Source organism: Rattus norvegicus, chromosome 7, assembly GCF_036323735.1.
Source record: "Rattus norvegicus strain BN/NHsdMcwi chromosome 7, GRCr8, whole genome shotgun sequence".
Classification (NCBI taxonomy): domain Eukaryota; kingdom Metazoa; phylum Chordata; class Mammalia; order Rodentia; family Muridae; genus Rattus; species Rattus norvegicus.
Window position 1 is genome coordinate 3508663 of NC_086025.1, and position 12112 is coordinate 3520774.

General features: G+C 37.0%; 1 protein-coding gene and 1 non-coding gene across 3 annotated transcripts; both read right to left on the bottom strand.

The window, feature by feature from the left end:
* Positions 1-2009: 2009 nt before the first annotated feature.
* Or6c6f (olfactory receptor family 6 subfamily C member 6F) lies at positions 2010-4757 on the bottom strand. Of its 2 annotated transcripts, XM_017598041.1 has the most exons (2): positions 4740-4757; positions 2010-2954 (listed from the first exon to the last, which is right to left on the bottom strand). In XM_017598041.1, exon 2 carries the CDS (start codon positions 2952-2954, stop codon positions 2010-2012), a length of 945 nt encoding a protein of 314 aa, XP_017453530.1. In that variant the 5' UTR covers positions 4740-4757. The 2 variants fall into 2 exon arrangements, with proteins under 2 accessions (XP_017453530.1, NP_001000705.1); NM_001000705.1 differs by lacking the exon at positions 4740-4757.
* A 6431-nt stretch (positions 4758-11188) lies between these two features.
* On the bottom strand, positions 11189-11320 carry LOC120093978 (small nucleolar RNA SNORA17). The gene has a single exon (XR_005487686.1). It is a non-coding gene; the product is annotated as a small nucleolar RNA SNORA17 (small nucleolar RNA).
* Between the last annotated feature and the right edge of the window lie 792 nt (positions 11321-12112).

Below are 12112 nucleotides of genomic sequence, written 5' to 3' on the forward strand. Positions count from 1 at the left end.
TGTATAGATAAAACCAGTCAATATTTTATCTTCTGTCCCAGTGCCTATAATAAGTCATTAGTTTCCTTTTTATGACCTTTGGTTAATAGTTTTACAGCCTCTTGAAATGTGCTCTCGATGTTGAAAGTCTGTTTACTCTCAGACACAATTAACTAGTGACACATGGAAGACTGGTAGCAGTTTTGACTATAAGAAGAGACCTAAGAACAGTCCTACTTTAGAAAAGGTTAATAAATACTGATAAATTTTAGGAATTCTTTTTAGGATCATCATAAATAATTGAGAAGTCAAATATTTGCATATATATAGGATCACTACAAGATGTACATCTTTGTAGATTTGCAGAGATCTACTGAAAAGTGTGGGCTAATATAAAGTGATTGTTATATAGTATCAGGAAAAGCATGTTAATATCAGGAATTTTTCCTAAAATGATTTTATCCTGGACTTTTTCTATAGGAGCAAATCTGTTACAGATTTTTTTTAAGCTGAAGTAGACCATCTCAGGAAGATTACCTGTCAGTTATTAGCATTTCCTACGATGATGGCTCGTGACATCTTAAAATAATTTTCCTTGAGATTCCACAAAGTCACCCATCTGCCCCACTGTGGTGATAATTATTAAAATTAGAATATTTTATCCTGTGTTAGTCCTGGAATCTTAAGGCCACATGGCATCTGTGGGATATTTTCATCTCAGTCAGCAAAGTATCTCACTCACTAAACTCTATCTCACACTGCCAATGACCTACTCTCTGAGCCTGTCAGCAATCTCTATCCATTTAGTTCCCAAGGTGGGTTGCTGCCATGCCAGTTTCATACAGAGATCGCCTGTCTCCCTGACTCACAACTCTTTTACTGTGAACTCTGCTCACATTCTCAGCATCCACCTTGGGTCTCAGCATGGGCTATCCTCTCCCAACACTCTGCCACTGTTTTGTTGACATTCCCAGCATCCACTTCCTAATGGTTATGGTATGAACTCCCAAGAACCAGTTAAAATCAAGAATCAATAGGCTGTAATTTAGTAATCAGATTTATATGTTAAAATTTCAATCCACAATACATCCACAAAAAAAACCTCACAGCCAATTGATAATGATATAAACCACCCACCTAGATAAGAAAAATTGACCTAGAGAAACTTATCCCTTAAGAAATATTCATAACTACCTTTGGCCATTTAAAGCCACATGGATCTGAGTCATCCTTCTCTGCCCCCATCTTGGTTCTCCTTTTTTCCTCCTTTCTCCTGCCTCACAAAAACTTTGTACCTGCCTTACTTATTACTGTCCAATCATGGTCCTTGACCCATCCAGTGCCATCCTCACCTTCATAAAGACATCAACCTATGCCCCACAGTATATTTGAAACATTTAATATAGTAATAATTTAGCACCACAGAACAATATTTACTTTAAGTATTTGTGTGCTTTACAGATATTAAAGACTACTAAGATGAAAGTAATGCATTTCTCCAAATGAGTATACACACACACACACACACACACACACACACACACATATATTTGATATTCAATCAAATAATAAATCACACACAGAAAATTGCTACTATATAATGTTTATTATATTCAATGTAATGATTTCTGAAAATGAGTATGTAATAAATAATAACATATACACATAGAGGTACTTTTAGAAAGGAATTGGAGGAAGTTAGTGATTGCGGAGTACCACCTTTCATGGGAAAGTAGAGGGTAAGGTGAAATGGAGTTACAGGGTTCTTCAGAAAAATCTCCTGTACATGAAATAACTGTTGACAATCATATGAACTTGACTTTCATTTTTTAATGTATGGTTGCAGTTTACAACTGCATCTCTCTCCTCCTTTTCCTCCTTCCAAGTCTTGTATACCCATCCTTGTTCTCTTTCAAATTCACAGTTTTATATTTACTGTTGATATATTTGTATGTTATTTTAACCTCATCATGATTTTGTTCTCTTGAAAGATTTTTTCCTTGAAATTCCTCAAACGTTACCAATCTGTTTTAAACTTTGTGTTTTGAAAAGCTCAAAGTCTTTTGTAATATATCCCAGAAGACTTCTTTCACCTGCTGGTTTCTTAATGTATAAATGAAAGGATTCAAGAGAGGGGCAATTGAAGTATACAGCAAAGCTACACCTTTAGACACAGTCACTCTCTCCCTTGCAGATGGTTTAATATACATGAAGATGCAACTACCATATGATATGGAGACAACAATCATGTGGGAAGTGCAGGTGGAGAAGGCTTTGGTTCTTTGCTGTGCAGAAGGGAAATTCATAATAGTCTTAATGATGAAAGAGTAAGAGAGACTTACTAGTACCAGTGTAACTACAAGTGTCACCACTGCTAAGACAAAAGACATCATTTCTAGGACATGAGTGTCTGTGCAGGAGATCTGCAAAATAGGAGAAGTTTCACACATAAAATGATCAATTATCCGAGAATCACAGAAATCCAGCTCAAGACCCATTGCCAATGGGGGAAAGATGACCAAGAACCCAGTCACCCAGGAGCTGAGGACAAGTTGGTAACACACTCTGTTGTTCATGATGATAGGGTAGTGTAATGGTCTGCAGATGGCAACATAGCGGTCATAGGACATGGCAGCCAGGAGATAAAATTCTGTGACTCCCAGCAAAAGAATGAAAAACAACTGAGATGCACAATTATTATAGGAAATAGTTTTGTCTCCAGTCACAATGGTTGTCAAGAATCTGGGAATACACACTGTTGTGAACATGATTTCCAAAAGGGAGAAATTACGGAGAAAGAAATACATTGGAGTTTTGAGGCGAGGGTCCAGCAAGGTGAGGAACACAATGACTAAGTTCCCCACCAGGCTCATCATGTAATTGAGAAAGAGAAATAGAAAAACCACAATTTGCAATCGTGGGTCATCTGTCAATCCCAAAAGAATGAAGTGAAATTCCATTGACTGATTTTTCATCCTCATTTGTGAGCCTTAGAATACAAACATAGGAAATTAAAGACAAAACATTTTATGCTCATTAGTGTTGTTTTGTTTTGTTATTTATTTACATCCCAAATGCTGCCCTCTTCTGGTCCCCTGAAATTTAGGGTTAGAAATCATTTAAAACCTGATTTTATGTTATTGACCTTTTAGGGAATTGTAAAAACAGTGTTCAAATGTTCTCTAGCCCAAAATTTCAGGTGACACATGATTATATGCCATAGGTCAATTATAAACTTGTCCTAGTCTGATTTTTCTTAGCATTCTTCTCATAATCCACCCCTCCATCCCCGTGCATCCCCCCCAAAAAAACTCAGAATATTTTCATTTTTCATTAATTTGTAAATGCAAATTAGCACATTCACTTCCAAATGGCCTCTACTATCATGTAGGGCAGGAGCTTCTGAATCCCCTTCTTGAGACTCTGAAGTAGCCTGGACTACTGTGTCCCTGGTTCTTGCTTATTTGTGGATTAATTTTTTTAAATTATAGTTTAATTATACTATTTCCGTCTTCCCTTTTCTTTCTCTCAACTTTCCAATGTACCTCATTTTCGTCCTCTTTTTCTGATTAATAGCCTTTTTTTCTCTTCAATACATGAATTTGCATGTATTCCTAAAAAGATAAGAACAACATGCTCAGGTTGTATAGTGTTATTGTGTATAGATAGCTTCAGGGCAGAGAGTTTGGTATTGCATAACCAGTTGGCGCCCTCTTTCCTTCAAATGAGTTTACTAGCATACCTGTAAATTTTTTTCCTTTTTAATTTATTAAATTAATATTAATTGATTAATATTTGTTTTTTTTCATATGCTATTTTATAAACCTATTTGGAAAAAATCAAAATCAGTATTAGTGAATAATTTTAAGATGGACTTCTTAAGATGTTCAGGCTTTAGTTACTAAGTACTTACAAGCTTTCATCAAGTGGACATCTTCAATATTTTCCTGTTATCCATAATGCTCATATTTGAAGAGATGCATAGATATTAGTCATTTCTGAGTGATATGAGCTCCGCAGACATAGACTTATGGCATCACCAAATCACAAGAATTCCTTATTATAGCATTTTACACTACTTTATAAAATAGTCAAAGAGAACCAAATGTAGATGTAATAGTATAAATATAAAAATTTAATCAGTTAAAATACAATCATAAAATATCTACCACTTAGAACATATTATAAAATAAAAATTCTGTTTTCCAAACACAATTGCCTTAATTGGACTTACTGTGCATTTGTTTTAGTTTCATATTATAAAATTAATGTAAGATCAGCATGGACATTTCATATTCTAAAGTTTCACATTATAAAATTAAATTAAAATCAAAATGGACTCATCATTCTGCTTTGTTAAAGATAATTTCAATTGTATGGGTGATCATTTTTATGTTTTACTATTTTGTAGAAATATTCATTACTAACGTTTTTGTAAGAAAAAACACAATGTATAGTATACTACCATAAAGTATTCAATAAAGAAGTTCCACATTCCTTCAAATTCACATTTACTGTGAAATCTTGAGATTATAGTGTTAATTTTAACAAGTGCCATCTGATGGGCTGAATTTTGTAAAATTTATCTCTTCGTGTTTAGATTGCTGTCATTGTAGTGCTCCATTTAGATGCTGTTCTTAAAGATGAAGTAAAAATCAGGGTTAATAAGAAGAATATGAACTCATTGTTGAAACATACAAAAATTTTATATCAAAGAGATGACTCATAGCCAGCTGTGCACTTATAAGTGTTCTAGTTCCAATGCTTTCTGCTTCCAGGGGGATTGTATGGAAATTAGGGTGGCAGACTGTTCTCTGGGGATCACTGCTACAAACTATTCATTAAGTATAACAAAAGGTACCACGGTTTGTATCAAAGCTTTAGAAAAAGCAGCCTAGAGGAGTTTCATAAATGACTTAGAAAAGTCAGAAACATACTTGTCAGCAGCATCAATAATTCACCGCAGTTGCTATACATTTTCAAAATTAGTTCCCTGTTGGTTTTCTGGTTTATAAACACATTCTATGTTTCTATAGACTATTTAATTCCGTTGGAGTTTTTTGTTTATTTGTTTTGTTTTATTTCATTTTTACTTTGTTATAATCTTATTCTTGTTCCTTTATCATGTTTTAAAATTATCATTAAGAACAACGTCTTTGGGACTAGAAAAATGGCTTTATGGTTGCAAGTACTGGTTGTTCTTCCAGATGGCATCGATTTGAATCTTAATACCCATATGATTACACAATAACATGTAACTACAATCTCAAGAAGTATAACACCTTCTTTTGGTCTCTACAAACACTATATAAATGTGGTATTGAGACATGTGTGCCAGGAAAATACCCATACACAGAAAAAAATAAAAGAAAAATTTAAATAAAAGACCAAAGTCAAGTTGACTTCCAAGTTTTTTTCCAATATTTTTAAAATATCAGGTATTAAATTCATATGATTCACTTAAAGTTGATTTATTGTTGTGGAATAAACCAAGTATTTCTTTGTGTATATCCACCTTTTTTTAATGCCAAGGTTAACAGAAATAATAATCTGTGGGCAAAAAATGAATATTCAGAGAAAAGTTTAACAGATGCATTACATTCATTTAACAAACCAATAACACTTATTTTCCCCTGGTGCCTATGATTTCATCTGCCATGAGATTTTGTCTGAGCTCACAATACCAGTTTTAAAGAATGCCCATCCCACCTCAATGTGTGATTACTAAACCTAATAAAAAGTTGGTTGTAACCATAATAATTCATGCTACTATTGCAATAGCTAGTATACCTTACTTGGCTCTTCTATAATATAGCATACAGGGTCAACATCTGAAATGTGTGCTACCATTCTTTCCAACAGCTTGCACAGTTCCTTACATCATTAATAAAGATGTCTAACAGGGAGAAAATGTTTCTGGGCCAGTGTAGCTTGAATTCTCTACTTTTTGAAAACCAATGTACTTTGTCTGGAGCAATAGATCTTAGTTCTAACATGAAACAAAAAACAATGACACTAGTCTTTTATCATGTCAGGAATTCTCGAGGGACCCTTTTGCCAACAACTCATAGGGAACAATTTACATATAGCACTGAAATGCTCATTTAACTAGGATGTGGCTTCTTGGAGTCTTTTTCCACCCTTATAGGACATCTGTGCTCATTCCTTAAATTGTGTTTTAACATTTATAGACATAGGCTGTCATTGAATCTCCTAAAATACTCTGGTGTGCATCATACATGCCTTACACAACTATTCTACTGTGCATCATCTGTGCCTTACACAGCTGTCCTAGTGTGCAATATCTGTGTCTTACACAGCTGTAGTCCATATTGCTCTAAACACATTTGAGTCATAAAATATAAAGAAGTCAAGTTTATTCTCACTTGTAAGTTTCATACCCATTGGAAAGCTGTCAGTACTGTTCTTTTCACACTACTGGGGGACAATTTAATTTCCAGTCCTACCTAGCTGTGATCCTTGAAAGCTATAACAATTACCACCTTGGCAAGACATGTTCATTTATGCAACAGTATCATAAATGTCATGGAAATAGCCAAACACTTTCTAATTGGATTTAAATCATGTTCCACCATACCCGGTACCACTTTCATTGTCAAGAATTTCTAGGTAGGCCTCAAGGAAGAAGTGAGTACTATGGTTCTGCTAAATGAATATAGTGGCAAATTTACTCCCAGTGAGATAATGATAAGCATAAATGAAATCTCATCGAAGAAACTTCATTTTGTAAGAGATAGTGGTCAACACAGAGACCCACAACTGGTCAAGGTGCAGATAATAGAAAACTGCTATTCTTATTCTTGAACAGAAAATATATATGACATACTATCTTTCCAAGGCTTAGAGATCATTGTGGAAGACAGGGAGGGAAGATTGTAAGAGCCAGAGTCATTGGCTGACCATAAGAAAAAATATAAAGATATGGCTCCTGGTGTATTAGTTACCCAAAGAGAAGTATATACAGCTAAGCATGTGTTCATTACAAAAGAAAGAGGACAAAAAGATGCATGTGCAGGTGCTCACATGCTCATGTATATTTGCATATGTGTTTATATGTGTATGCATGTTTAAGTATGTGTGTGTACATGTATGTGTATAGATGTATATGTGTGTGTGTGAGTATATGTGCATGTATGTATGCTTGTGTGTAAGCGGGATTGGGAGTCATGGAAGGGGTGAATATAATCAAAATACATTGCAAGTAATCCTCAAAGAATCAGTAAGAATGAAAAAAAGCAACTAAAAATGCATTAAGTTACTTTATAGCTATTGGGTATTTCCATAGCGCCTACAATGACATGGTTCATGCACATTTGAAACATAGTGCTTGAGAAGTACAGAATAAGAGAAGAAGTGAGAACCCAAGATTGATTTGTAGGTCCTGTTTCTGGAGAATATCCCATGTCATTTTTCAAATAGTGAATCACCCACACTAAATTCCAGGAGCTACATGGAACTGGGACATAAGTGGCTGAATATTGCAGGAAGCTTGAATGTGCTACTCAGTCTTAGGTTGCTCTGCCTGCAGCTATATTTAATACTTTTATATATCTTTTCCTCTTTTTCTTCTTCTTCTGTCTGATGCAAGAACTTTTTCGGTCTTATGCAAGAAAGAACTATAAAAATATATACCATAATTATATATCATCTATATCTATATCTATATCTATATCTATATCTATATCTATATCTATATCTATATCTATATCTATATCTATATCTATATCTATATCTATATCTATATCTATATCTATCATCTATATCATAGATAAGTTTCAGTAAGTTTCAAGTCAGGATGGTAACAATGGATAAAAACATCCTGGCCTTGACTCAAATGTCTATCTAAAATCTCATTGCAAAAAAAGTTGAAAAATTGATTTACCTAAGACAGTTTAAAAGCTAAAAATGATGTAAACATAATATTTCTATAGGAAATAATAAAAATCAATTTACGATTTATTCTATTGAAAATAGATTTGTTCATACAAATACATTTTTATTATGGTCCCTTCCTTCAATTCCTTGTAGAACCTCCCCACCTCGATTTCCATCCAAATCTACTGCCAATTCCAGGAGGTCAGCCCTGAAACCATACACAATTGCATTTAGGATTGCAATAAACACACTATAAATATGTACACAGGATTCTAGTGACAAACATTTGAATGGTGCCCCAACTTTTGTTGGAAGAAGGCATTTTTTTATATATCTTTGGTTTTTCACATGTAGATATAATTTTTAAAGATTTATTTATTTATTATATATAAGTACACTGTAGCTGTCTTTAGACACACTAGAAGGGGGTTTCAGTTCTCGTTACAGATGGTTGTGAGCCACTATGTGGTTTCTGGGATTTGAATCCCGGACCTCTGGAAAAGCAGTTGGTGCTCTTAACCACTGAGCCATCTCTCCAGCCCATACGAAACACCATACACACAGAATTTTCAGGATAGGGCTCTACACATTGTAAATGCTGATGGTCTTCTCCTCACACAAACGATCTGTTTCTATACCTTGTGGACTATTCTGGTTAAAATATAGTGTTCTCGAAGTCTGTATTGATTTAAAAAAGAATGATTTACAAGCCATGGGTAGTCTGCAGTTCCCTTGCTGTAACAGAAACTGAGAGAACTTCTTGACTTAAAGGATGCCAACACATCTACTTTCCCACAGATTTTTCATATTTTAAAAGAAAAGTAAGGTAGAACAGAAATGGAAGGATCATGGAATGTGGAATATGCAAGGTGAAAGAAGAATCTATTGGGAAATGGCTGGGCAGAATAGGACTAGAGGGTAATGGAATGAAATGAGAACTGGAGGGGTATGAATGAGATTCAGGAATAGTGAACACACAGACATGCACACACATGTGCACATACACACACACACACACACACACACACACACACACACACACACACAGGTTCCATGATGAAGCCTATTATTTTTGTAGTAAGAGAAAAAAATTAAAGGTTTCTTATTAATGTCCAGAAATAATTCTTAATATTAAAAAGACAAAAGCAATTGATTAACAAGGAAAATAAATAATAAAATATACTCAATATCTCTTTTGGAAAATAGATTGCCTTTGAGGGACTTTTGATATCAAAGCATGACTCCAAAGAATTACTGCTTCCGGGTTTCTATGCCCAGATAGTCTTGTCATTTTTAAAACCTTTTTATAATTCCTTACACCCCAATCCCACTAATCTCCCCCTCCCCTTTCACCTACAATCTACCCCTGCAATCTTTCCTAAAACCAAAGAAAACAAAATCTCTTTGTGGAAGCTGTAGTGTGTCACACTATGTCCCACTGAATACTCTTTTTTGCTTGCAAATGTTAATTGCAGTCACTGGTTAGTCTGGCATGAGGTCTCTGGCTTGTGCTAATCTATCAATACTTGAACCTCATTGAGACTTATCTCAGACACCTTGTTGTTATTTTGTGTCATGGAGATTCTGCAGTTTTAGATCTGTAGGATTAGCTTCTTCATATACTTCAGCAGTTCACCATGGAAACGATGTTGGGTTGGATCAACTCAAAGTCCTAGATCTGGGCCTGAGAGGTATCTAAGCTGGTCTCTCCCACTCTCATACTCTCAGGGAAACTCACCCACAACCTTGCCATCAGGGACAGCATTACTGTTCTGCTCAAGCATGAGGCAGGGCCCTCTATCCCAAGCATTGGAAAAGGTGAGGGACATGGCCAGTTTTCCTACTCTCATGAGCCTGGGTCAAACTCCACTGCCTGCTTTAAACGGTGAAGGAAGAGGCAGAGGAGTGCCACTGCCCAAGAGACAAGAGGCAGGACCAGCTCTCCCACATCCACACACTTAGTGCAATTCTTACCCACTACCCAGCCATCAGGGTCCGTTCTGTTTTGCTGCCATGGTGAATTAAGGGCCTGCTTTCCAGAGTGCTGGAGCAGGTAAGGGGCAGGGACAGATCTGCTTTCATGAATTCTTCCAGTTAGCTCCCCTGTCCACCATTGATGGTGAGTGCAAAAGCAAGGGGAGGGGAATCTCTCACCCACTGATGACACCACAAAGCAGACAAGGGGAGTGACCATCTCTTCCATACTCACACACACATTGACCTCACCCACAACTCCACACCCACGAAATGTTCTACTGTGCTTCCCAGGTGAAGTGCAGTGCCTGCTCTCCCATGTGCTGCAGAGGTGAGGTACAGGCTCAGCTCTCCTGCTCTGATGACTCCTGGGCCAGCTCTCCTTCCTATTGTAGGTGACAATGGGCAAAAAAGGGCACGAAGGTGTTTCTCCCTTGTCCACTCCACTGCCCAGATGTGTGGTAGGACCAGCTTTCCCACACTCATTTCCTCAGAGGCTGGCTCACTTGCAATTCCTGAAATGTGCTCTCAGGCGCTCTTCTGAGTACTGCAGTTTGCTAGGGGCAGGGCCAACTCTCCCTTGATACCCAGGTGACAGTTGTGAACAGTTATGTCCCCAGACATTGACATGTCCCTAGGTGGCAGCCCAGACCAGGTACATCCACCTGACCTTTGGTGATAACAGAACCCTGCTGTTGTAGGGCCATTGGCCCTGATGTGGCCCCTCATAACAGCACAGGAGAGGACCCCACCATGATCCCAGGTGGTATAACTGTCTATTAACATCAGGTTGCTCCACTACCCTCCAGTCTCTTGTTCTACTTGTCTTTACAGTGCTCCCAACCCTTCTGTTTCTCTTTCTTTTCCATTTCTTCATCACTGTCTTGATCCTCTTAGTGGTGCCCGGGGTCTCTGAGTGTCTGGGGTCATCTCAGGAGTGGTCTCAGGAGCACCGTGCACTGCTTGAGCTTTATTCATTATGGCACCCAGCAGGAGTCATCTTGGGCATGATCTGTACCCCATCTGTATCCCAGCCTTCATAGTGGTCAACTGGTGGTCTGTCTCAGGCTAGCCTTCTGCCCAGGCCCCATGGTGCCAGTCTGGTTGTCATCTTAATCTTGTTCCTCTCCTGGCCTGTCCAAGCGATGACGTGCAAGCATCTTCTGTCTTGGGCTCACTCCCATCTGGAGCTCTCAGTGTCAGATGACATTCTTCTAGTCTTCAGCTTGTTCCTGGTACTGGGAGCTATGGGGCCTGCCTTGGGGTCAACTCAGGCTAGCCCTCTGTTTGAGCCCCTTAGTGTTGGGTTAGTAGTTGTCTCAGGATCACTTATTTTCAGGGAGTTAGGCTATTAATCATTTAGATGTTCATAGACCAGAACACTGAGTGTAGAAGTAGCCTCTCTCTTCTCTGCCACCTACTGATGCACATGCGACACAGTAGCCACATCTGCAACACTTATAGGGGCAGGCAGAAAATACAAAAAAGTTAAACATATAATATGCTAAACCCTTACTGTGTGAGAATTATACACACACTTGTATTATATATACATATTATATATATTTAAAATAAAATTTGGTATATATGTATATACATATATGTGTCTATTCATCTATCAGTCATCTATCATCTACTAACATATCTCTATCTCTATATCTCTAATATATTAGTAAAAATATAGACAAAGTGTCACATAGGACATATTACAGGGCATTAAATTGGCTAATTTAAAATGTAAGGAGAATAGGAGACAAATGGGAATTAAATGACCATTCTCTATGTGTCTTTATATTACTATGTAGTATTGTATATACACTTATATCTCATAAATATGTGTTAGTTTGAATTTTAATTTTTAGCCAACATATTCTATTTGATGCTTCATTTTTAAAATTAGAACACTAGTAATTGGTTTCACTATGGTATTTTCATACATAATTTGCATTTTTGTTTCTGTTTTGTTGTTGTATATTCTTTTTTTCATATATATTTCAAATGTTATTCCCTTACCCAGTTTCCTGGAAATAAGTCCCCTGTCCCCTCTCAGACCATCCCCATGTTCTTACCCTGACATTCCCCTACACTGGGGTCCAGCCTTGGCAGGACCAAGGGCTTCTCCTTCCATTGGCGCCCCAAAAGGCTATCCACTGCTACATATGCAGCTGGAGCAACAGGTCCGTCTTTTGGTAGTTGTTTAGTCCTTGGGAACTCTGGTTGGTTGGCATTGTTGTTCTTATGGGGTTACAAGTCCCTTCAGATC

Bases quoted from the DNA above. Each gene is read 5' to 3' on its own strand.
- Or6c6f (XM_017598041.1), bottom strand. From the start codon at position 2,954: ATGAAAAATCAGTCAATGGAATTTCACTTCATTCTTTTGGGATTGACA.